The 26233-nt window shown below is 53.6% G+C and overlaps 2 protein-coding genes across 7 annotated transcripts in view; both read right to left on the reverse strand.

The window, feature by feature from the left end:
- PTK7 (protein tyrosine kinase 7 (inactive)) overlaps positions 1-1329 on the reverse strand; it is a 49350-nt gene extending 48021 nt beyond the window's left edge. Inside the window, exon 1 of the mRNA XM_080342662.1 lies at positions 1209-1329. The gene's annotated coding sequence lies outside the window, so the exon portion shown is untranslated. The remainder of the gene's footprint in view (positions 1-1208) is intronic.
- A 1375-nt stretch (positions 1330-2704) lies between these two features.
- Positions 2705-26233, reverse strand: part of KLC4 (kinesin light chain 4) — a 30952-nt gene continuing 7423 nt past the window's right edge. Inside the window, exons 2-17 of one of the 6 annotated variants that reach the window (XR_013922021.1) lie at positions 22191-22457; positions 21790-22020; positions 21347-21425; positions 21035-21260; positions 20631-20718; positions 20149-20250; positions 19680-19853; positions 19423-19522; positions 18836-18888; positions 15706-15773; positions 15522-15630; positions 14691-14840; positions 8388-8512; positions 8225-8282; positions 5908-5993; positions 2705-2821 (exon numbers count right to left, since the gene is read on the reverse strand). Coding sequence is in view for 4 of the 6 variants with exons in the window: in XM_080342663.1 (XP_080198789.1) it covers positions 7077-7166; positions 8225-8282; positions 8388-8512; positions 14691-14840; positions 15522-15630; positions 15706-15773; positions 18836-18888; positions 19423-19522; positions 19680-19853; positions 20149-20250; positions 20631-20718; positions 21035-21260; positions 21347-21425; positions 21790-22020; positions 22191-22439 (1902 nt within the window). In the remaining 2 variants the exon portion in view is untranslated. Of the gene's footprint in view, positions 2822-2974; positions 3105-5907; positions 5994-6602; positions 7167-8224; positions 8283-8387; positions 8513-9235; positions 12823-14690; positions 14841-15521; positions 15631-15705; positions 15774-18835; positions 18889-19422; positions 19523-19679; positions 19854-20148; positions 20251-20630; positions 20719-21034; positions 21261-21346; positions 21426-21789; positions 22021-22190; positions 22458-26233 lie in introns of those variants that run through there. The other 5 variants (XR_013922022.1, XM_080342664.1, XM_080342663.1 and 2 more) reach the window with 5 other exon arrangements.

Here is a 26233-nt window from a genome sequence, read left to right on the forward strand (position 1 = left end):
TCTGCCACAGAGGATGCTGAAAGCTTGACCCGGCAAAGCCTATGGCACAGACTGGAGCATGCCTGCTGCACTGTGTGGTGGTGCTGGACTGGCGCTGCACCAGAGGGCCCTACCATTAACACCTCCAGCAGGACCTGGGAGACCATGGAGCTGACCCCGCAGGGCATGTGGCTCTGCAGCTTTGCCAGTAACCGCAAACTGGTCTTCTCTCATGGGAAAGCCACTGCTTCCTGTCATTGACAGCTGTTCTGATTGTGGTTGGGGACCACACAGCCTCAGAGGAAGTGGCAGCCTATTCAGCAAGCTCTAGAAAGCAAGTTTACTTCCACTTGCAAGCTCAGGGCAAGCAAGCGAAGCAGCTGATGTGTAGTAAGGGTCTCTGTCCCACACATGCTGGCTGACTTTGCTCTCCCACTGATGCTGAGCCACCTCATCCCAGCCTCACATAAGGGAATTGCTTCTCCTTACCCAAGAGGTGAAGACAGCACTGCTGATCCAGGTATCACCACTTTTATCTGTGAAGCACTTGCCACATCAGCCCTCACAGCTGCAGGCTGTCACAGCATCTCCCCAGCCCTACCTGCCTTTAGTGCCCCAGGGACAAGAACCATACCACAAGATACCCAGGAAACCACTGATTGCTCTTGCTGCACTTGCCCAGACTCTGCCTGAAGCTTGCTTACTCCCTCGAAGAGGAGGGTGGAACACGCTTGGCCCTGCTCTCCTCACAGCCACAGGCTGGGCAGCCAGGCTCCCTTGCTGCCAGAGGGCAAGCCAGTCTGGACAGGGCAGAGAACAGCATCTGACTGAAAAATGGAGTCGCAGAAGCCACCAGCACTGCCAGGGCAACAAGGCCACAGAGCTGGCCCTGGTCTTCCCCCTCTGGTTGCAATGTAGGGTCAAAGGGCCAGAGTTTGAGCAGCACCAGCAGGCAGCGAGGAACACAGCACACCTCCAGTTACAGAAGGAGGAAATTATTTGGGAACTGGGTCAGAAGCAGCCAGAAGTCCCTCCACACCGAGCCGCTTAAGCACATTCCTCCAAAAGTACACCAGTTCCTGCAGCCAACCAGCATGGTGTGCAGTCACATTGGAATTCTCAGTGCCCAAGATTAGGTGCTCAGGTGCAGTACAGTCAAAGGAGACTGCTTTTTGCACAGGTGAAAAATGAGGCTAGAGCAGACTCCATCCAACAGAAAACCACCTTACCTGCAGGGGAGTGTGGCTACAGTTGATTGTAGCAGCAATGTAAGCAGCCTGCGTGGCAATGCAAAGGCTGTTCCTGGCCGAACACAAGGCCATCACCTGGGCAAACATTAGAGCCCTTCTAACTAGCCACAGCTTTACAGCCTAGAGCATCTTGATGAGGGAGAGAGCAAGGCTCTTCCTAAGCCAGTCTGGGTACCCTCCATTTCAGCACCATCACTGATGTGCAGCTGCAGCTGTTTGAGCTAGGTTTATTTACTGTTGGCACTACCAGCTTCCCTTGGGAAAGCGTGAGGGTATTCATGGTTGTGAAACTCATTGATCAATGCACAACACAACACACAGCAGTGCCACGGCTGCTGCTGTCAGGACCTGTCCCTCTCAGCTTGCAGCAGGTCCACAAAACAGCACCCACAACTGATGACCAAAGGCTGCCAGTGCCCCAGCCCTGGCTGAGGGATGGTGAGTGATAGCTGGGGAGGTACCCAACAGTACAAAAACAGCCACCCCAGCAGGAAACATTCAGGATCCACATCTCGCTTGTGGGGAGCCCTTTTCACCCTCAAACTCCCATCTTTGTAGCAGCATTTCAGTGGCTCCATTTGGAACAGGCAGCCATTCTCATAAGACACAGGCCACAACCCAGACAGAGCCTCACACCTCATACACAGTCATTTTCCTTCTAGACACCCTCAGCTTGTGATACTGCCAGCCGCAAGCCCCACTAGTGTGGCTGGCACAGCTCTGCAGCCCCAGCTCAGAGATGAAACCCAGGGCAGGCTAGCACATTGCACAAGTCCACACATTTACTGCCTGACATGAGCCCCCACCAGGTGCTTCCCACCAGAAACTTGCTGCAGAGGCTCTCTCTGGTGCCACCTGCAGCTTCAGCTGGCCCTTGTGGGAGCAGGTGAAGTGCAGACCAGGTAGGTTTTCCCCCGCCTGGGCACTTGCACGACAGTGTACAAATCCACTCCTCAGTCTCTTGGGCTGTCATTTTGTGGATGAATGGTGGGTCAGGATGTGCATTCATCTCTTTTGGGTCAGAAATGCCATTTACACCAGGTCCAGTTGCAGGACAGTTTGCAGTTACAGAGGGGACTCACTCTGCTCGGCAGATGAACCAGATCTCATTGCGGCGCTGAGGGATGCTAGGATTTTCATAAGCAGCCACGATGTAAGTTTCCCGAAGGACAGTGTCTGTGGAGCCCAAGAGCTCCCACAAGAGACCGATCTCTCGCAGAATTGTCTCCTCAGTGGTCATCCCATAGAAAACCCTGCAACAAAGGGAGCAACTTAAGCAACAGAGCCAGCACATTCCCCCTTCCCACAACCATGGCTCTCATTCCTCTGCCCAAGGACCCACAGCAGCCATGCAGGGAGTTCATACACATCTGCTGAGCTAAGAAAACACCTCTGATGCTGGGGTCACCTGGTTATAACCCGGAGTGATGCCCTCTCGGTGATGTGGATTTCAGGGTCCATAGGAACAGGTGGGTTTTGCTGGAACTCTCCCGGGAGATAATAGGCAGTTACAACCTCACGCTCCAGCTCGGTCCCCTCCTTGGTCAGGTGGATTTCATTGAGCACTGGGACTGTCATGCCCAGATAGCAACCTGGAAAGAGGTAGGAAGGCAGTGGGCACAGTGAGACAGCTGGGTCTGTGGTGGCAGCCCTCCTCCCCACTCCAGATGAACAGTGGCAGGGCCCTCCCTCTGTGCAGCCTGCCAGCCCCTCCAGCCCCTGACTGCACACACCTACAGAGTTTTCCTTGCAGATGTAGCGCATGAGCTTCATGAAGCTCATGGAGATGCTCTGCTCATACATGGGCTCCCCCTTGGTGACACACGCCCACTTCCCAGCTGGGTACCGCCGCTCCTCGTAGGCTGCTTCCTCACACTGAAACAGGCCACAGACAAGTCAAGTCAGAGTTAAGCACCCTGACAATACTGCACCACTTGGGTCGTAAAACCAACACTGACAGGCAAGAGGTGGAGAGATAGGACCTTGCCAAAATGGGCCCCCCTGCTAGTCAGTGATCAGCAGGGGAGGCCAGAGAAGGCAAGGGAAACTGGCATCACACACACCTCAGACAGGACACTTAACAGCACCGGGCAAAAGGCAGCAAAAGGAAAAGCACAGAGAGGGGACAGGATGCAGGGAGGCTTGGAGGCTCCTGACATGCACAAGGAATGCAGCACATCCTCAGCAGGGGGCAGAGGACCTTCTGCTCCTCTCCAGTTGCTGTCCTGCCTACTCACAAGGATGTTCTTGATACCAGGCACCCAAAGGCCTCCAGTAAGGTTGACATGATTCTCAAGTGCAGTGGCTTTTCCCTAGAGTATTGCATGCACAGAGGATAACAAGAAAAAAGCCTCCTGCACAGAAGAAGGGAAAGTCTGGCAGAAGAGCTCCAGTACCCAGAAGAAATGTGAAGGTTGGAACAAAACTCCTCTCAGATCCTTCTCCCTCACCTAGTGACAGGAGGAAGAAGAGACATGAACCCAGCTGGTGCAGAGGGCACAGGTTTGTGGGATGGGTCAGAATCTCTATTTCCAGCAAAGATGTCCAATCTTCTAGACAAATCCAACACAGAAGGGTGGTGGGAGAGTGGGAAAATTGCATCCGGATCTGCGCACAGTTCAGCTCATGGCACAGTTACAGCCACAGGTACTGCATAAAGACGGGGTGCACAGTTGTAGCCAGCACCTATCTTCCTGCTCTCACCTTGTTCTTTAGCCAGATTAAAGCTGTCATGAGACAGCCTTGTTCCACAGACCTCAGGGCACCTGTACAAACTTCTGCGCTCCACAGCAGTGCTGGCAGTGAGTGAGCCAGGAAGTTGTGACGTGTCTCAAGACTGAGTGCAGCCTCACTGTGCCTCCACCCAAACCAGGTCTTTACTCAGAAAGCCAAAGCAAAGGCAGATGGAAGGCATCTGGGTCACTCGTGAGCATCAGTGGGGTGGAAGGAAGAAGACTGCCCCTAAACACTGCAGGCCAGCCAGCATTTGCCCTCTAGATGGGGTCATGCCTGCTATTTTCCCACCAGGTAAAGAAGAGCAAGAGCATTTTCCAAGCAAGGAAACCACCAGTCCCTGTACACCAGGGGTGTCAAACTCATTTTCATCAGGGGCCACATCAGCCTCACAGTTGCCTTCAAAGGGCCGAATATAGTTTTAAGATCGTAGAAATTTAGGAGTAGTTACATTTACACACTCCTAAAATTACGTTCGGCCCTTTGAAGGCAACCGTGAGGCTGATGTGGCCCCTGATGAAAATGAGTTTGACAGCCCTACTATAGACTATTTTCAGCTGTCATCTGCCACACCACTTGTGAACAAACCTATCAAACCAGCAAGGCATTGTGTCTGGTTCTTCCACAGCCTAGTCCTTATATGCAGCCCTTGCACTCCAGAATATGAGACTTGACCAAGAGAAAGAGTGAAAATGCCTCACATAGGCACAGTGGCATTAGGTCCCTGCAATGTGAGCTGGAGAATTAGTGACTGAGTACTGACAGAGCAAGACTCTGTAGGTGGCATAATAATTCACCTGCCTCCAAAATGATGAGGGCTTGTAGCACTAACAGCTCAGGAGGAGCAACCAAATACTACTGACCTGCCCAAGCCAAGGAAATATGTCCTTAAGGGCCCCAGCTCCAGAGTCCCCTCAGCACTAATGCCAGGAAATGGCTCCTGCCTCCTCATGGTGCTCCAGAGTCAAACTCCAAGAACCTTCCTCAGGCACAGAGGGGATGCCAACAGCAACAAAAGATCTTCAAACCCCACAGACTTGGGGCCCCATTCCTGCCTGAGATGGGCATAGGTACAGAAGAGCCCCAACGAAGTCCCTTGGACTCAGAAGAACAGGGAGCGTGGTGAAGCCTCAGTTCAGAAGTGTACAACTCACATGCTGAGACATGTTTTACAGGCAGGAGTGCTGGACCTCAGCCCAGGAGAAACTGGTTAAGCTCTCCTCATATGGAAGATAAATAACAATTGCTACAATTCTTGGTAGCAAGCCCAACGAAGCCTGCAGAGGCACAGGAACCAGACTGACAGGCGTTTCTTTGCAGTTATTTCTCAAGGCTCAGAAGCACGCTTTCATGTGAGAAGGTGTGTGACTTGGCCAGCAAGAACAGAAGAACACATGCTCAGGTCTGACAGGCAGGGCCACAGGCCCCATGTTCCCCACAAAAACATTCTTATCTTGTGCCAGCTGAGATCTCCAGCTCAACCAGTAGCCACATAGCTAGGAGAAACGCAAACACGGCTGGACTTCGAGCTGTGCAACAAGGTGTTTCGAGCAAGGCAGGGAGTAGGCTCTGAACTGAAAATTCACTCTTGGATGTGCCCACCCCAGCAGAAGACAGGTTGGTAAAGAAGGCAGCTAGAAGCCAGGAGAAAGCAGCAAAACCAGTTCAATTTTAAAATAAACATTGGGAAGTTAAGCATTGCCATCACTCAACATAGAAGATGGGGAAATGACACAATGCTCCCCCAATCCAGAGTTGCTATCCTGGCGGCTGTGCTTCCACAGAAAACACTGCAAGGCTGGTGTGTGCAAGCTGACACGTGGCCACTTTCTCCGCAAGGAAGATGCTCTCTTTGCTGCCCAGGCTGGAGGCAGCACCAGTGCCAGCCTCACCACGGGCAGGCAGGGGATGGAAACCTGGGTGTGCAGAAAGGAGCAGGTCTCACCTTCTCGTGCTGCGAGAGGGTAACATACGGCACGGGCTCGCGAGCCTGGCTGTGCCGGGTCATCTGGACGATCGGGCCTGCCATGTCTGCAAGGCAAAGCACAGGAGAGGCGAGGCTCGCCCCGGCTGGACAGTAGAGAGACGCACCCAGGACGCACCGGGCTCGGCCCGGCCCCGAAGCCGGCTCGCATGGCGCTGTCAGCCCTAGAAGGGCTCCCTCACCCTCCGCGGCCCGGCTCGGGGTCCATCCTGAGGCTGCCCAAATAGCGGAGCCCCCGTCGCGGGGCGGCTCAGCGCTCACCTCGGGGCAGGCTCACTCGGTGAGTACTGGCTACGGCCTCCCAGTAGGTGAACAACCGGCCCCGCTCCTCGTCGTCGTCGCCGTTCTCCTCCTCCTCGTCGTCGCCGTCGCCAACCTCCCCGCCCGCGGCCTCCTCGCCCAGCCCGCCCAGGTCCTCCAACGTAATACGCGCCATCGCCCGCTCCGCCGTGCACCCGGAAGCGAGCGTGGGGGCAGCGCACCGCCCCCCGAGCGACGACACTGCTGCCGTCACGAGGCCGCGCCCTTCGCGCGCCAGCGTGTGCGCTGCTGAGGTGCGGCGCGCGTGCTGCCCTTTTTCTCCCGACTGGGGGCGCCCGCGCCCCCGCCCCACTCCGCCCACATCCCGCATACCACGGGCTGAGCCGGGGTCGCTTCTACGGCTGGTTTTATTCAACAAAATAAAGTACAGCGATCAACCACCGCGGTGAACCCGCGCACGGCCGTCCCCGCTCCCCACAGCCGCCCTTGCCGCAGCCGAGGCGTGCGACTGGGCACGGTTGCGTGCGGCCTGGGGCACTCCTGCCACCGGCCCGACCGAGGCCGCCTCCCTCCCCCAGGACTGGCATTGCTACCTAGCTTAGCGTGTGCGACTGGGGCCGAGCGTGCCGCCACCGAAGCTGCCGGCCCTGGGTGCGCAGCAGAGGAGCATGCGTGCAGGCTGCGGTTCCCAAACTAGCTACGGGCTGACAGGGGCCCGGCCCGGGCGGGCAGCCGGTGGCACAAGAGCCGGTGATAGGGAAACCAGAGCAGTGGAGGGGGGGGGCGGTGGCAGGTGCTGCCCCGGGCAGCGCGAAGCTGTGGTGCGGCAGCAGGGGAGGGGCCCGGTGCAGAGGGCACCTGCAGGCAGGTCAGTTGGAGGAGAGCAGGGAGCTGTGGGAGGACAGGTCCATGCTGCTGGCGCTGAGGCCTCTGCTCTCTGCACGGAGGCCTTGGGTGCCCTGGAAAGCACATAGCTCATGAGGACCAACCAGTACCTGCAATCCACATCCCAAAGCTTCCAGCCCACCTGCACCCCTTGCCTTGCACCATCAGGACAGCCCCAGTGTTGTGATTGGCCACCTCTGCCCCCCCACTCCCATTCTCCAGCTGGAGGGTTTCATAAAATGGCCCAAGGTAGAAGGGACCTACACAAGAATCATTGAGTCCAACTCCTGTCCCTGCATAGGAAAACCCCACAGTTCACACCATGTATCTGAGCACATTGTCCAGTCTCTTCTTGAACACTGTCAGTGCTAGGACCGTGACGGCTCCCTGGGGAGCCTAGTCCAGTGCTCCAACATCCTCTGGGTGAAGAACCTTTTCCTAATGTCCAACCTACACATTCCCTAGCACATGTTCCTGCCATTCCTTCAGATTCTGTTGTAAGTTGCCAGAGAGAAGAGCTCAGTGCCTGCCCCTCCTCCCCTTGTGAGGAAGCTGTAGACCACGATGAGGTCTCCCCTCAGTCTCCTCCAGGCTGAACAAACCAAGTGACTTTAGCCAGCTTCCCCTCTAAACCCTTCACCAACTTCATAGCCCTCTTCTGGACACCCTCCAGTAGCTTTATATCTTCTCTATCCTGTGGCTCCTAAAACCGCACACAGTGCTCTAGGTAAGCCCCCACCAGTGCAGAGCGGGACAATCACCTCCCTCGCCTGGCTGGCAATGCTGTGCTTGATGCACCTCAGGACACGATTGGTCCTCTAACTGCACTGGCCCTTTAACCTTCAGTTTTGAAGCCATGATCTCAGAAGAAGGGCTGTGCAGCTGCCCAGGGGGTGCAGTGGTGGCACCAGCTCAGACCACCTCTTGAGAAGGCAGGGTAGCTCCAGCCCCACACAGCAGAAGAGCACCTCTGCGTGGATGAACACCTTCAATGGGGTCCCAGACACCACACGTGGCCCACTGTGCCCCTCACTGCCTGTACCACTGGCCATGGCCCCTGCAGCCAGCTGTGGCCACACAGTCCCCACCCCAGCACCCATTCCTGTACCAGACCTACCCACCTGGTGCTTACCTCAAATGAAGCATCGCTAGACTTGTGCAGATAATTTAATGATGCAGCTCGTTTCATGCTACAAGAAAGCAGAGGAGAGCAAGTGTGATCTTGTACCTGGCCAGACCTCAACAGCCCCCACCCACCCTGCACCCAGCCTGGCCCCCACAGCCCTGATCCCTACCTGGTGTTCCTGGGCTCCAGGGGACCATTGCCCTGCAGCTTCTTGACCAACATCTCACTGCTCCTCCGTATGACATCCCGGATTTTACCCAGGGAGCTGCTGCGCTGGAGGGTGCCACTACCATCCTGGACACAGAGACACAAGCCAGGGCGATGGCTGAGTGGCACCGATCAAGCTCTGGTATGCTGCAGACGAGTGGCCAGGACCAGACTTGGCTCCAAACACCCACTTGCACTGAGGATTTTGCCCTGACCCAGAGCAAGCTTACTGCTCGCTACATGGCTCCCCATCACCCCCGTCCATGGGACATGACCATGGAGTTGGGGACCCCCACCACCATAGCCTGCTACATCCTGACTGAACCTCTCTGGTGCAAGCCCAACAACCAAGCCCTGATGGGAGCCCCAAGCTTGGGGGTGCTTCTGTCAGGCCAGGACATACTGCTGAGACATTCATTTCAAGAACTCCCTCCTCATTTGCTGCTGTCTGGAGATTGTCCTTCCCTTTCCTCACCATGTCATTGTTTTTACTCCTCTCCATCCAGTACTCATCCTGATGCACATCCTAGTCCTGCATGCCAGGCCTACAGGCTCACCCATATCAGACAAGACCAGTCCACATGCACACATAGCCTTGTCCCATCTCTAATGCCCTCAAGACAATTAGCTCTGAGCCTGCTGAGCAACTCAGGCAGCTCCATCTCAGATCCATTCATGTGGCTGCACCAACATAGTGTTACCAACCAGGCACTACTCACCTTAGCCCCCAACTAGTGTCCACCCCCATTAGCTGCCCAAGGTGGCACAGCCTTAAATCTTGTTCCCCGCCCCCCATAAGTCCCCAGTACTCAGAAAAGCACTCTCAGCCCTTGACAGGCTCTAGCTCATCTCCCGTGTTCAGCTCCACATGCATGCAAGGCTCAAGCTGCCAGCATCACACTAGCTCATGCCACCATTCCATCATAGGACTGATATCCCCTCCGGTGGCCAGACATGCTTTTTACACAAGGTTGTGGCACCACTGCTGACGTGGAGTTACTTTTGCCCTGATGGCCTGATAACAGTAGTCCTCCCTGCTTCTGATCCCAATGGGCCCTGGTACACCAGGGCAGAAGACATAGAAATAAAGGAACCTCAAAAGCCATTTGCTTCTTATGAGCACATGTGGGAGCCCCTTTGTACCACTCCAACTGAACAAAATGCTCTGTGGCCCAGGCTGGCAGCAGCAATTTCCCCAGGACTGTCCATGCACCTCTGCAAGGTCTCTCCCTTAGGCCTGTCACCCCCTTGTGCTGACCCCTCTGGGTTGCCACCCTGGGGAAGGCTTTTCCAACACCCCCACCCAAGTTACCCAAAGCTGATCCAGTCCTGGACCCCTCTTCAACAGCTGAACAGGACTTTTTCTATCAGTAAACCTTTCTCATCCTTTCTTGGGTAAGCCAAGCGCATTGAACCTCATTCACTTTCTCATCAGGATGAACGGTTTCCAAACCAGAAGCTGTGTGCTGTTGCTGCAAGGTACCCATTCACCAGGAATGCAGAAAGCACCAAAAGTATTAGCAAAGCAAACAGTTCAACTCCTGTACCAGGCATCCTGGGCAGGTTTTGGAGGAGCTGGCCATCAGTATGTGGCACTAGCAAAGACAAGGATGGTGGGGGGATGTCTTTTGCTTTGCACTAGACTTGCACTGGGTCACCACCTTCCCTGCAGGGTACTACCATGTCAGGCACTGTTCCTTTTGCCAGGGCAAGCAAGCCCTGGAAAAGAGAACACAGCTAGGGTAAGGGAGCAGAACCATGGTATAAGGGCAACAGGATCCAGCCAGGAAAGACCCTCTGGGGTCAGGGCTGCAGGATGGAGACACAATTATGAAGCTGCAGTGGTGCAGACTGACTGCAGACCAACACCAGAACCTAATGGTGCTGTATGCTGGGTTAAAAATAGCCTCCTTTCTCTCTCCACCCTCTTTTCTGCAGGATTATTTTAAACCCAGAACATTTAGGGGCTTGGTTTACCAAAGCTCACACCCCTTTGCACCCACCAGGATGAGAGCATTCAAAAGAAAAAAGCAGCTCTACCACTGAACTGCTCTCCACTGTGTGCTCCCACCCTGCCTGCTGCATAGAGGCAGAGGACTTGGGCAGGATTTGGCAGCACGTGGAGCTCAGCACTGGGGGACACAATGGGGTATTTCTCTGGCTAATGGAAACATCTGTTAGGAAAGGCACGAGCTTGGAGGCCCCAGGACAGCCCTGCCACACATGGCTACAGAGCCGAGGTTACTAGCAAACCTGGTTTGGAGGCTAGGGAGAGGCACAGCAGAGCTGGGTCACTCATCTCCAATGCTCAAACTAGGAGAGGTGCCCTGGGGGCAGCATATCTCCTTGCATGCACACACAGACACCAAGCACCCCCACACCTGCTCCAGCAGCATTTGCACCCATCACCCCAGGGCTGACCAATGCTGGCCTACAGAGCATGGAAAGAAGCACAGGGCAGCAGTTCAGATCTGTCTACCTTTAATCAGAGGTACGGTTGTTACAGCACCAGGTCCAGGACATGGCAAAGCACAGGGGCAGGCGGCACTGAGGTTCAAATGCACCCTGCACTGGAGGCTCACCACTCTCCAGAAGCATGGAGCAGCAGTGGGAGACAAAGGCAGGGAAGGCACAGCCTTAGAGCACTCAACCCTAGACTCCACACCCCATGGTCCTGAGGACAAACCTCCTTTCAGTAAGCACAAACCCTCAGAGGAGCAGCATGCATGTGCCCCAAGGCCTCTGCACCACCACAAGAAAGCCAGGCCCAGACAGACACAGGCACATTTAGTATCACAACCTGCCAGATGACTAGCATGAGAGAAACTATCTAGCTAAATAAATAAGGGGGAAGCCCTGCACTGGTCTCTAGTCTCTATACTGCTAGCTGCAAACTCCCCAGCTTTCTTGCCATATCAGGGGGCCAGGCGGGGTTCGCTTCCTATAGGAGGTGGCATGAAGGTGCACACCCAAGGGTGTGAGGCTTAAGGCAGTGGTGGTCTGGCCCTGGGAAAACATCCGCTTTCCCCATAGTGACCAACACCACCAGACCCTGTGCAGGTCTGGAGTCCCATCAGAGGCACTGAGCCACCACACACATAACACACATACCCAGGGGCGGCACTGTCATCTTAGCAGTCACATGCTTACAGATTTCCCACCCACTTGGCCAGAGACAGCCAGACAGTGAGTCACAGCTCCACACCTGGCCAAGCCAGGTCCTGTGTTCAAGAACTGGTCTCCTCTATGAGCAACCTGACTACCTCTCCTCTTGTGGAAACCTCCCTCTAGCACTCCCACTTCCTCACATGCTCAGAGCTTCCCAAGCCCTAGCCTTGCCTTTTCCTTTTTTCCTTTTCCTTCTCTCTTTGTACCTCATTTTTCTCCCAACCACTCTGCTCCGAATTAGCCTGTTCCCTATCTCAGCCACTTACAATGGCCTGGCCCCTTGCAAAAGAGTTCTGCTTTCCTCTGCCTCCAAGGAACAAACAGCTTCACCCCTGCCTCTTCCCCCTCCCAGCAGCCACACCTGAGGACCCTGGAGCAATGGGGAGCTGATTCACCCCTTAATGCCATCAGGTGAGGAATCTGGCTACAGTATCAGGTCAGGAGGCTGCAATACCCAAAAACACTTGTCCTGGCAGGTCCCTGTTCCATGCATGGCCCTTGGCTGTCAACTCCCATCACATCCTAGATGTACAGTAGCTATGGGTCACCCTGCATTCCTGTACCCCTGCAGAACGACCCACACACTACCCATTGGTTCCAGATCTCAGTAGAGAGAAGGGTGGCAAGACGGGGACTGCCCTGTGCTGCAGGGAGTGCCCAGCTTGTCAGTGGCCAGCACAGGTTTGCTACAGGGCACTAATATCAGCTAAGTCTACAGGGAAGAAAGTAACTGCAGACACGACAGCCCTGCAAAGACCAGGCCTCTTTGTCCCAAAAGAACTCCCCATCTTCATGCCTCCATTCTGGCCCCTGCAGAGATGGAGGGCAAAAAGCTAGGAGGGTTGAGGATGTCTAATGATGGTGGAGTCAGCACACTTGGAGTGAAGACAATCCCCCGCAGGCCTGGTCTCCAGGGATGTGCAAGGGCAGGCTGGGAGTGGGGACACACACAAGGGGATGGTGACCCCTCGCCCTGGCCTGGGGGAGTGGGCAGCTCCTTGCAGATTCTTCCTGATCTTGCTTGGCCAGGGGACTGGTGCTGGGCCACGTGGCCAGGGACTCCTCTGCAGGCGTCGCTGTGCCCTCGCGCGCTGGGAATGTTGGGGGACTGGCGTGGAGTTCTTGCCGAGGAAGGAGGGATGGTGTGGAGGAAAAGTCGGAAGATACAACACAAACATCCAGGTGATTGCGGTGGAGGGGAAAGAGGGAGTCTCGGGAGGCATTTAAGCCTAGTGCACAGAGAGGAGAAAGACACAATTTACAAGGCTGTGAGGTTGTAGGTCACCCAGAGAGCAGGTAAGAGATGGCAGCAGAGCCTGCTCTGAGGGCAGCACATCCAAGGTCTTTAGACCAGCACAAGGAACAACTGGTCGTGACAGATAGGAGCAGCAGGAGCTCCACCAGCCTTCTATTTGGGGAAGTTCCAGTGCAGGGCTGCTGGCTAGGGAGAGGAGGCTGGCTATGCATGCAGCAGGCTGGAAAAGGCACCCAGCACCAAGTGGCAGCAGCTGTGTCCCCAGGATGCCGGGCTAGCCCACAAATCTCCCATATGCAGCTGGCTGGGCCAGAGAAGCCCTGCCAGCCCCCCTGGGGAAGGGTCATATGAGCAGGGACTGTTCCCCTTGGCTGGGTCAGGCTGGCATTACCTGCTTGCCTTGGGATGATCAGCTTGGAGACCATCAAGAATGTCTCCCAGATCATGACCAGTGTGAAGTGATCATCCAACACCGACCACAGCCAGGAGGAACTGCAGAGAGACACCAGCTAGGACAAGGACCAGGTGATCCTAATCTGAACCTGTCACCCTCCCTCTGTGTTTGTCTAGCTCCTCTACTAATGGGGAGTGCAAGGGCCCATGGTTGGTGCCTTTCCAGGGCCCAGACTCTCTTTGTTCCTGATGCCAAGAGCTGGGACAGAGAACAGCTCTGCATCTGGCAGAGCTGCCCAGTCCCCTCAATGCTCTTCTCCCCAGGTCCCCTCCAGCCACTTCCTGGGTACAATCCACAATCAAGAGAGCCAGCAGGCTTCAGGCTTGGGTGTTGAGGGGCTGTCATGGCAATAGGGAAGAGGAAGGAGGAAGGGAGGGAGCTCATGCAGGTGGGGAAGGAGCTGAGCCAGGTGAGGAATTGTTAGTGACAGCAGATATGAGGGGAGAGCGAAGGACTCTGTGTGCTCAGTGTGTCATCTGTGTCAGGCTGCAATAACCTCTGGGTACCCAGCTACACTATGCTTTAAACTAGAGTTTGCAGGAGGAATAATAAGCATGAACAACTCCAGCAGCCCTCGACGCAAGCATCCACCAGCACCATGCTCACCTCACTTGCCACCTCTTCTCCATCCTTCTCCTTGCAGAAGACAAAAGGCACCTGCCTCAAACCTGGACTGCTACCTTCCTCCATACTCAGCACTAGTGATCAAAGTGCCCCTCAGTCTCAAAGCAAGCCTACACAGGCTCAGGTCACCCTGTCTGTGCTTCAGCTAATATGAGCCTCTTTTGCCACCACTTGTCCTGGCCTGGTATTCCAGAAGCCTGCCTTTCACCACCTCTGCTTGGCCAGAGCCCATGGAGGGCATGAGAGGAAGAGAGCAAAGATGCTGGCTGCAGACTATTTCCCATGCCCTGCAGTCACTCAGGCACATACACACAACCCTCCCAGGCTCAGCATTGCCTTTGGTGAAACTGCAGGACAGACAGTAAAGTTGCTCACAGGGGCTGTGTGGGCCTCAGATGGGGCCAATGCTCTCAGACAGAGCCTCAAGAGGGGAACAGCAGGGAGAGATGTTAATAAGGTTGCAAGGCTAAGATTAAGGGCAGAGTAGGCCCAGCTCATGCTGTGCACTGCCAAGGCCTGGCAGTCCCCTGGAAGCAGGTGCCCTTAGTTGAGGATATCTGGCCTGTACACCAGAAACCAGGCCCAGGCACATACCTTTATGGGCTGGCTGGCTCATGCCAAGAAAGAGAGGAAGGAAGTTTGCAGGGAACAAATGGAGGCAGAAAAGGATGCCAGGACAGGTCATGCGGGGACAGCCCTGAGCCAGGCTGTCCCTTCCCTCTGGGAGCCAGCTGAGGCCATTCTTGATGGTGTCTTGTACTTACCCCACTCCATTCCACGCCCATACTCACTTCCTCGCTACCATCTGTGGCATTCTCGTACTTGACACCGCTCCCCAGGCTCTGACGTCGCTCTGTGCCATCACCCTCCTTTAGGATCTCCACCACCTTTGTCTGGTTGATCGGGTCAATGCCCTGCAATTAAAAGGGGATAAGGAAGCACCATGTTTTGCCCTTCTATGTTCTTTCCCTCTAGCAATCTGCTGTGCCATCACAGTGTTTGGCCATTGGCCCATCCCATCCAAAACTCTTCAGCGCAAGAAGGATGGAGCCAAGTGCCATCCTGCACTTAGCAGTCCCTGGTTGGGTTCCCAGCTCAGTGAACCCTTGATCAGGCCAATAAACCACCCTAGTGGACAAGGGCTTGCCACTCCAAAGCTGACAGCTTGCTTTCTTCACATTTTGGTGTGTGAAAGTTCCTGCTATCTTTCAGTTTTTGTGCTAGGTGCTTACAGCTCCTGCTTTATTATGTGAGGATTGATAAGAGTTTAGGTGAAAGGTACTCTAAGAAAGCCCTAGTGTGTTCACTGGACAAAAAAATAGTGGGAAGAAAACATTCCATATACACACACTGACATCTCCTCTATCCATGTGCACAGGCACATCCTCACACATGTACACATGTGTGTACCCCTGCACAAATGCAACCCAAACCACCAACGTGCTCTGGTGTTATGGGTACGTAAACCAGGGACATCAGAGTATGCAAAGCCCAGGAGAGACCCTCACCACACCCCAAGCCAACTGCTGTGCCATGACCTGCCACCCCAAGCCCCACAATGCCCCCTCCACCAGAAAAGGTCCCTCTAGGGTTACCTGCCGACGAGAGCGAACTGCACACTCCTCCAAGGTCTCAGCTGCCTCTAGCTTGCCCTGGCGTCGATAGAGCGCACCTAGGTTCCTCAGGGTGGTGTTCACAGTAGGGCTGTAGTAACAGATGAAAGGTGAGCAGGAGCCCCAGGGCCATCCCTTCCAGAGCCCACAGCAGCCCGCCTCTTACCTGCTAACCTTACAGGCCTTGTACCAGCCACCATACTCAGCATATGGAGCACTGTCTCTGTGCTTGCTCTATAGGGTGAAGAGAGATGAGAGCTGTTAGCTCCATGCCTACTGCCATTCTCTGGCCTGTGCTCTCCCACTGGGTACCAGGGTAAGGCTTGAGGCTGCACTCCCACATCAGCCCAGCCTTTGCAAATACAATGTACAACTGATGAAGCCCAGCATGTTCTTGGAAGAAAAGCTGAAAGCCCATTTGCCACAACAGATCTGGGCTGTGAGTACAAGTGATATCCCAACCTCAGCAAGACCATAATGACTTCTCCTTGCCCCTTCCATGGTACTAAAGGCAGTGAAAGGACAACACAGCCCATTTTCATGGTGCTGTGGAGAACATGACATACCTCCAGCATGCAAAAGACAGATAAAAAAAATAACCAAACTACCAACAGAAACCCCATTAAGCATGGACACTAACCCTCTCAACCATGGCTAGCAAAGGAATCAGCCAGCCACATCCAAGCCTTCTACCTGCAAGGTCAGACCTGCCCCACAGCAGCTTACCGCAACTAGCTGTCTCCTCTCCATGCCCTGCCTCTGCACCCCAAAGCTGGCTGGCTGGCCCTGGCACAGCCAGGACCAAAAAGGCTGCTGGACAGAGCAACAGGAGAGGGGACAGAGTTTGATGCTCAAGAAGAAAGACCAGAGCCAGGACAATGCCCTTTGCAGGGCCAGCATTGCCCTGGGTCAGTGGGAACCACAGCACCAGCATGCAGGAATCACCACTGCTGCAGAAGCAGCGCTGCTTGTCCACACACTGTGCACCCTGGTGCACAGCGAGCACTTGGGGGTGTGCCATGGCCCTGGTTCTGCACCCACAGGACACATGGGCTGGGCAGGAACCACCTAGCTCAGCCCTGAATCCAACAGGGCTGCTCTCACCAAGCCGGTACAGACAGCCATTGCTCCACAGCAGGAGTTTCCCTCTGGCAGGGACTCTAGCCCCAAAGAAACTGTTCTCACAGGGACCATTTTTCTTACTCAGTCCCACAACACTTCTCAGATCTTTACCCCATGTGCTAGAGCCTCCCTGAGCCATAGGCACATCTGGGTTTCCTTGCAGAAGAGCCTGCACAGCCTGGGCATGGCCCAAGGACTCAAAGAACCTCTGAAGTTTGCAAAGAGGCAGCCCTAAGAGGGTGGCTGAACTTGAGGGAAAAGGTGTCAAATCCCCTGGGGCAGAAAGAGCCTCATAGGCCAGGGCTGTCATCTGCACCCAAGGCTTTGCTGCTGGCACAAGCTGGCCTCCCCCTGCTGCCACTGAGAGCAGAGGGAAAGAAGGGCAAGGGAAAAAAAAAAAACAAACAGAAGCAAAGCTCTGCAAGAGGGGTTTGATGCTTTGAGATGTGGAAACAGCACAAAGCAGAGCATAGCAGCCCCAGCCCCTAGGCCAGCAGTGTGAGCAGGTGTGTGGTTACCACTGCCTAGCCAGGAAGGTCATGTCAACCATGCCATGCCATGGGACAGGAGCCCCATGAGTAGGGAAAGAGGCTCAGCCCTTGCCCCAGACTGTAAACCAAATCTCACTCCAATTGTAGGTCCTTGAGCCCGTTCTCTTGCCATATAGCAAAGCTTGCATTACCTGGAGCATAGCTCCACACCACAAGTATCTAGTTTTGACCTTTTAATTCTTCAAAGATACCATCAGAAGTGTTTCAATCTTAAAGGGGGCAAGAAGAGCCCAGTCACTACTCCAACCTTGATTTCTCCTGCACAGGATGGTGCCACAGCAAGTGTAACTTCTTTGCAGCACAGCCTTCATAGGGCAGCAACCAGTGCAGTGCAAGATGGAGCTCTGCCCTGCCTTGGACTGGGGAATACACAGAGTTGTTAGAATCACAGAATCGTGGAATGTCCTGAGTTGGAAGGGACCCACAAGGATCATAGAGTCCAACTCCTGTCCTTGCATGTGACAACTCCAGAATTCACACCATGTGCCTGAGGGTGTTGTCCAATTGCTTCTTGAATACTGACAGGCTTTGGGCCATGACTACATCCCTGGGGAGCCTGTTCCAGTGCTCTAGCACCGTCCGGACTAAGAGCCTTTTTCCTAATATCTAACCTTAACCTCACCCGGCACATCTTCCTGCCATTCTCTCAGGTTCTGTCACTGGTTGCCAGAGAGAAGAGATCAGTGCCTCCCCCTCCTCCTCGCCTTGTGAGGACACTGCACACTGCAATGAAGTCTCCTCTCAGTCTCCTCCAACCTGTTCCTAGGGCTCACAGGATAGGACTGACAAGTCACTAAGACAAGCCTGCAGTCTGAGCCCATGTGGGATGGGGCATGCACCAAGGGCAAAGAAAAAGAAAAGAGTGTCTGTTCCCACTGCAGCTAGGCGACTAAAGCAGAGCCCTTCATTCTGCTGCTTCACTCATCTGCCAAAAATCCAGGCGAGGTCTTAGGCTTGGGAAAAGCCAATAAAGGACTCCTGCATTTATCAGCCGAGCATAGAGTAGGACCTGAGCAACAGAAGCAAGCTCCTTTGCCTCTCAGCCTTGTCCGAGGCAAGCACAACCCATGCCTATCCTCTTTGAGAGGCCAGCTATGACACAGAACAGCTAGGGCCCACACTGTGCAGAGACCTTTTTCAGGAGGTTTGGCTCCGTTTCCTAAGCAAGGTGGTTTCTTCTTGACCTCCACTTTTCCCCATGCAGCCTTAGGGCTGCTTCAGAAGCAGGCTGTCCTCCTGGTAATAGCAGCTCTTTGGAACGGCATGCCAACACCCTGCAGCACAACCTTCTGCCATCTTCCATTTTCCATCATTTGTGTGCCCTGGAGGGATTGCTGAATCAAAGAGAGGGGGCACATGGCCACAGCTAAGAGGCTGAACAAACGCCTGCCCTAGGAAAAGCATCAAGCTGATGGGCCTTCCCCCAGGTTGCCCCAAGGAGCAGCCATTCTCTCTCCCTACTCTCCAGACCCCTCCCTGGCCTTCATCAGTGGCCACAGCAGTTCTTCAGACTGTGGGAAAGAAGGTCTGGCCATGGTAAGAGAGGATCAAAACCTCTGGATCTCCTTCCCCTCCGAAGACTCTCGCTGCTATCAACAGGCAGCACCACCAGGTCAGACTCACCTTGCTCATCTCCTCTCTCTCCTCTGCATGCATCCAGATTGGCTTGTGTTCATCTGTTTGGGGAAGAACACAAGACAGCTCTGCTGACCACCCCACCCTGTTGCTCTGCCACTTCCACTGGGGCTCTGTCTCCTGCACAGTCTAGCACTCTGTTTCCAGAGCCAGCAGCTCACCAGAGGGAAGTGACACAGCTTCCAGATCCCCCTGGTCCCAAGCCCCAAGAAAGGCAACTAGGGAGGAAGGGAGGAGTTTTCCCATGGGGGAATATCTGTGCTAGGTGTACAGGAGAAACTTCAGCCTATGCCTGGGAATGATTGTGCCACTCGTCATTCCCCATTTTAACTACAACAATTACCAATCCAGTAAAGACTGAGAGCCAGAGCTCTCCAAGACCCCTTCTGAGACAAGAGACAAAGCAGCATAACACACTGGAATGGCAGTGTCTCAGGGGCTGCCCAAAGCATGGGCCCTGCAAGGCCTCCCACCCCTCTGCCAGGGGAATACCAGAACCAGCCAAGCCTAGGCTGAGAGCCAGGAGACCAAACTGCTCACCCTTCCCCACACCCAACAGCTTCTGCTGTACAAACCATCCACAGAGCCAAACTCCTTCACGTGAGCACGGGTCAGGATCTCCTTATACAGCACCTCTGCATCTTTGTATTTCCCTTGCTTCAGGTAACAAGAGGCCTGCAATCAAGAAAACAGCTCCAGCGCCACTGGGCAACACAGATTAACTTCATCCCCCTCTTGCAGCTCTCTCTCTGGTTCTTCAAGCACCAGGCTATGCTAACCTTTCCCATGGCACCACTCCCCATCCCCACATGGCCTTTCCCCAGGGTCTCACCAGGTTGTTCTTGGTCTTGGCCACATTGGGGTCATCAGGACCCAGGCAGCTCTCATATATCTCCAGGGCCCGGCAGTAATAGTACTCCACCTCGTCATACTTGCCCTGGTTCTGGCACAGCAGGGCTAGATTGTTCAGCTGCTTGGCCACATCAGGGTGGTCTTTCCCTAGGACCTGGGTAAATAAAGGAAGCCACAAAAAGTCAGCATTTAAAGACTGCATTCTCTCCAGGACATGCCTGTGTCAGATAGAAGCCAAGGACTAGGGAGGTAAAGAAGAGAAATCCCAGCTTCCACCTCCTGGCAGGCCTCTCCAAGGCTCTAAACACTGGAGAGATGGGAAACATACTGGCAGAATTAGCAGCCAAAGAGATTAGGTAGGTCCTGCATCTCCCAGGTGCAGTGAGGTAGTGGGGTAACCTCTCCCCTTAGGGAGACCTGGAAGGAGGGAGTACGTGGCAGACCAGTACCTTCTCACGGATCTCCAGGGCTCGCTTACACAGTGGCTCTGCTTCTTTGTACTTCCCTCTCTTGCCATAGAGAACTGCCAGATTGTTCAAAGTTGCTGCCACCTGCAGAGACATAAGTTCGTCCATGAAACAAAGCAGAATCCAGTGGGATGAAACAAGGGGTGCAAGCAGCAGTAACAGCAACTGTCCCATTTCCTTCACCCCTTCAGTACAGCTGCTTCTGAAGAGGAAGAGGTCCAGAGCCAGAATGCAACCCTGCCTCCATTGCAGGATCCAGAAGTAGTCAACTCTTGCAGGCCATACTGAACAAGGCAGCAGAAAAAACTGAGGTAGTAAAATGGAGCTCCACACCATGTGAACATCACCCCTCACATCACAGGGCACACTGCTGTGCTTGGTAGTCCCGCTGTAGACATGCCACTGGGGCAGCAGTGGCACTCTCAGGTCAAGGGAAGTGACTGAAAGAGGAAGGAGACACTCACTGCTGGATGGTCTTTGCCCAGTGTCTTCTCACGGATGGAGAGAGCATCATTCAAGAGGTGCGCTGCCTCTTTGTATTTATTCTGATCCCTGCAGTGCAAAGCCAACAAGTTATTCAGGATTTGGGCACCATAGCCCCTGGCAAGTAGAACTGTGAACAACAGCTCTCATTCCACACAGATACAGCTCCCACAGCCCTTTCATTCTCCATTCCCTCCTACCTTAGGAAGTCCCTAGTTATATCAGGGAGTTTGGTGGTCCAAATACCTCATCTGTGCCAAAACCTTTTTGAAAGGCAAACCAATAGAAGCTGGGGGAGCTCCCTGTTACCAGAATGTGCTGTACTGGTAAACGGGAAAGGCAGAAAGCTCTCCTGGCTCAGTCCTGCCCTCACTACCATGCTCACCTGTATACTAGTGCCAGGATGTTGAGCATGGTGGCCACATCAGGGTGATCATGGCCCGATGTCTTCTCCAGGTCCTCCAGTGCCTGCTTGCAGAGTGGAACAGCCACCTCATAACGTCCCTGTGAGGCGTACTGGATAACAAGGTTGTGGAGGGTGCGCAAGCGTGCGGGAATCTCATAGCCTCCCTGCTGGGCAGCTGCCACTGCACTGCTGTGCTGGTGGGGCACTGCAGGCACAGAGTAATAAACAGGAGGCACAGTTGGCACATCAGGCTTGAAAAGAGCTAGCAACCATGTATGAGTAAACACTTACATCCAGGACCATGCTCCTCCTCCTCATTTGGGAACAGATCATCCAGAGAGTCCTTGGTGGAGTCACCTTCCTTCTCCTCCTGAGAGGACAGGAATCACAACACTGTTGGTTCTCAGAGCAGGCAGCAGCAGCCCAGGCTGAATCAGCTGCCAACTTCTCTATGCTGCAACCCACCAAGACCTTCACCTTCCCTTGTTGTCTCTCCCACCATCTTGCCCCACACCCAACAAGACTAATAAACCCAAATTCCCACAGCATGGCCTGGCATGCTACTCCATGTTCTCCCAGAGACCCTGCCTGCCTCATGCCAGCTCCCTTTAGTTACAGGCATTGCTGCACTGGGAAGGGGCAAAATCCAGGGCAACGCTATCACACCTAAGCAATCCTGCTGGTCCAACTTCCTCCACCCCCAAAAGTGGCCACTTCACAGGACAAGGGCATACCGAAGGTGAGACATCCTCATCGTACTTCTTCAGCTGGTTCATGAACTCAAGGTGTTTCTTCTCTTCCTCCAGCTGAGCCACAGTTTGTTCACTGCGCTGCAGCTTCTGCTGGGTGTTGGCAAGCTCATCGCGCAGCCACTGGTTCTCTTGGCACAGTCTCCGCACCTGAGCACGCAGCTTCTGCTTCTCCGACTCCACAGCATTCAGATGGTTGGACAATGCCATCATCACCTTGTCAAGAGTTCCAATCAGTAACCACCACAATGCTTAAGGCCAACCCTCAGGATCATGCTGGCCTTTTATACCCAGCCCCTTGCTGCCCCTGCAGCTTATGGGGAAAGGCCACATGCCCACTGCCTTCCCCTGTCAGTAACACCTAGGAGGGCACCCATCACTCTCACCTGAGCTTCTCCAAGTCCCAGTTCAATCATCTCCACTGACTTGCGGAGCAGGTTGGATTTTTCATGCACAAGATTGGCTTCTTCATCTTTCTTCAGACACTTGATAGTCTCCAGCAAGCTGTGCAGGATTGAGTTGTGTTCATTCTTGAGTGCCTCCAGCCCTTGCATCACCAGCTTGGTGTTGGAAATTATCTCTTCTTGGCTCAGCTTGTCCAGTTTTTCCTCCCTTGGGTACACCATGGTGGACATAGTACTACTCCTTCAGCCCTACACAGAGACAAAACCTGAGCACCTCAGTGCTGTTTCAGAGAGACACAACCAGACACAAGTGTCACAGACTCCTAGCAGCCAGAGACAGTGTTCAACTGGTTGCCTCCGTTCTCCTTCATCTTCCCCTCTCCCTTTGACAGCAGGCAGCTGTAGGGACACACGTCTTTGCTTTTGTGGCAGTGAGTGCTGGCAACCAGCACAGGCAGCACACATGGGCAGAAGGCAAAAACGCTAGAATCAGTGCTGACCTCCAACACCTCCACACTTCCAGCAGAAAGGAAAACTGATTTAGGTTCCATCTAAGAGCAGAGATTTGTCATTGGCAGCTGTGGTTGCAGCGTGCACAACTCCTACTCACAGACCATTGATGCAAGGAAGCTTGTCAGAGCTCAACACCTCTTCCAAAGGCAGAAGAAAGGTAACAGAATGTGGAGGGATGCCAGCTCAAAGCTTTCTGCTTCCTCAGTGAAAAAAATCTCCTAGAAGAGCATCTTTCAGACAGATAGACATCAGGGGCCTTATTGGGCCAAACAAAATATTCCCTGACCAGAAGAATACACCCTGAGGACCCCAGTCCTGGCACAGAATAGTCATTGTGGCAACAAAGGACATAACATCACCAGCATGAACAGAATCAGCCTGTGTGGGAAAGCTTAAATATACCAACTGCTATAGTCACACCACTGTAACCCCTGTGCGAGCGTCAGCTTGAAACAGTAACAGCTTTTCCAGCTTCAGTCACCCTGCTGCCAGACAAAGGACTCATCAGAATTGTAGAAGGATTCTGGACACCTTCAGTGTCCCGTTTGCCCCACATATACAGCAGGGGAGTACCAAACTACTGCCTTTGCACACATACGCCAAAGGCTACAACCCACAATGTTAGCATGGATGCAAGATCCTTGCACAGAAAACCCAGGAGCTAGGAAAACACAGCAGGCCAGAGGATGAGAGACATAAGCAGGCAAGATCTCTTTCTGCAGGTCAACAGTACCCTGGCTACTCCATGACTCATTCACCTGTCAGCCTCCCCACCAAGTTGCCCCCCTGCCAGCCTCTTCAGATGACTCAGCGATGGCAGGAAAGCCACCATCGGTCACTCCAAGGCTACCCTCCTGCAGGGCTGCAGGCAGCCAGCTGTGCTGCCCAGAACAGGCAGCACCCTAAGCTGGCAGGAGGCACAGAAGCCTGAGTGCCCAGGGCGCTGCTGCCAGGAGGCTGACAAAGGGCTACAGGAGAATATGGGGAAAAAGCTGCCAACAGACTTGCCTTTGTCCTCCTGCAGGACCCAACTCTGCATGGTTTGAGCTCTTGGTTTGGCAGCAGCCTTATGGTTGTTTTACCAAGTGAGCAGAAGTGCTGCCCCAGGTACAGGAACAGAGGGAGTAGAGCTCCTCTTCTTGGCAGGGCCCCTTTCCTCCCCAGCTGTGCACACTGCGCATGGGGCCTGAGGACAATCCCTCAGCTCAGCTACCACTATCTCTGCCTGGCAGCAGGCCCCAAGCAATACAGAGGTCCGGTTTCTTCCTCACTGCAGCACTGAAAGCGAAGATGGCGAACAGTGCTGGCACAGTTGCTGTAAATACACACATCTCATCACACCCACACATTTCCTCCTCTTTAGCCCCACTCTTCCAGAAGTTCCTGGAGTTGTTTTACAGGCCCTGAGCTCTCCTCTCAGTTCCTCTGGTTTCTCTTTCAGTGTGATGCAGCAAGGAAGGGCAGCAAACTCTTGACATACAGCAGAGACCTTACTGAACCTCAGCAGGGCAGAAACACTTCTTGTCTCTCAATGACTGGGTTCCTATTTGTGCCTTTGAGCAAGAGCCAAGTCCTCCCCTATCTAACCCAGAATTGCAATGCTAACTTCACATTCATTTCATGATCCAGCATCAGGACCAACCCTGAGCCATACTTCACTGCATCCTTCACTTTTGGGTATCTGTCATGCTCCACAGGCAGTTACCCTGTGCATTTTACACTGAAAAGTCTCATCTGGACTGTGACATTTCCCAGTTTGCTTTAGAAGAGACCATATGGTAATGAGGCTTTTTTTTTCATGCCACTCTTAAGATCAAGATGGAGGGCACGGACTACTGTTTCGAAGACAAGAAAGACCTGTTGAGAGGTGGCTGCCATTCATATCCTGTCTTCCAAACTGATGCTCCAGAAAGTGGCAGCTAAGTGTTCTGGTCCATAATTCCCCTGGTTATTCTTTTTCACACCTTTATATCACATCATGAGGAGTGATTGAGTGCTAAAGCAACAAGGGAAGCCCTGCCTAATGCAGACATCTGTGGGTAAGCACAATTCAGGAAGAGATATGCAATGATTCCGAAGTCCAGAGGAAGAGGCTGGCAGCCCAAAGGACCCTAGTGCTGCCACATCTGGCAAAGCACTGTTGTCCTGCTCTGAAACAGGTCCAGACAGCCCCCCACGAAGGCTCAAGAGGCACTTACCTGCTTCCACAGAAGCCAAGGTAACAACTGCTAGAGCTTGGCCTTAAGGCTCATACACCTGTGTAGCACAAGTACCCACTGGGAAATGCTGACAGTTTTCATGGAAGCATTATTTATGTCCATACAGAGCTTTTGTTGCCACAGTTTAAAAGTACAATACAAATGCATTGGAAAGAGGAACATGTTACAAATCATGTTAAAAAGCCACCAGAGCTCACACCTTGCTAGATAACAATCAGACAAGACCCAGATCCATAAAAAATCAGGCTCATTAATTCCAATGTGCACAGAACTACTCCTCAGCTGAGAAATCCCTAGCTGTGTGTCAAACCACCAGTGCCTCTACTAGAGCTACATCCTGCCTTTCTTCAGTCCTTCCAACAGGAAAAGCTTCGAGCATTTCACAGTCCCCATGATCGACTAGCTTTTCAGAATTGTAAAGACCTCAGACTGTCTGAAGAGACAATAATGAAAACGTTCTGACCCACAGCATATCAGGCTCATCCTACCCTGCAACTACATCCTCAGATGCTCAAGATATACAGTCTCCTCTCAAGAGTCATGCAAACACCTCTAAACAACCCTGATCTTTCTTCCATAGGATGACATCCCTGTAGCACAGCTCTGCTAGGTACCAACATGCTTCTGGTGTTCAAGGGTGGACATGGGATTGTCCAGGCTGGACACGGTGTGTAAAACCTGAGAACAGCACACGGGTTATTAACTTCCAAGTACCAACAAGAAAACAAAGAGAAGACTGCAGAGAAGTCACTTAAATGCTGCCACTTCTTGCCAAGCAAAGAAGAACAACAAACACTGGTGGAAGCCAGCTTATTATCCCTCCTAAGTGACAGTTCTTCCCTACAGAACATTGTTTCTAGCTCTCCCTAGTGCTGACAGGTCTACACTCAGTGCCTAGCCCTCCAGAGAGCATCATAGAACGTCCTGCGTTGGAATGGACCCACAAGGATCACCAGGTCCAACTCCTGTCCCTGCATAGGACAACCTCACAGTTCACACCATGTGTCTGAGGGCGTTGTCCAAACGTTTCTTCAATATTGTCAGGCTTGGGGTCATGACCACCTTCCTGGGGAGCCTGTTTCAGTGCTCCACCACCCTCTGGGTGAAGAACCTTTTCCTAATATCCAAGGAGGAAATATGGCAACCAACACCAAGGTCAGGCAGGCTGAGGCTGCAGTATGAACACTCTCGCTACTCCTGCACCTTCAGTAAAGGGCACTGGGTGTCCTTTATCCAGGCAGAAAATGGTTCCTGCAGAGGGGAAGACACCACCTTTTTGCTTTCAGCAGGAAA

This window comes from Nesoenas mayeri (genome assembly GCF_963082525.1).
Source record: "Nesoenas mayeri genome assembly, chromosome: 3".
Classification (NCBI taxonomy): domain Eukaryota; kingdom Metazoa; phylum Chordata; class Aves; order Columbiformes; family Columbidae; genus Nesoenas; species Nesoenas mayeri.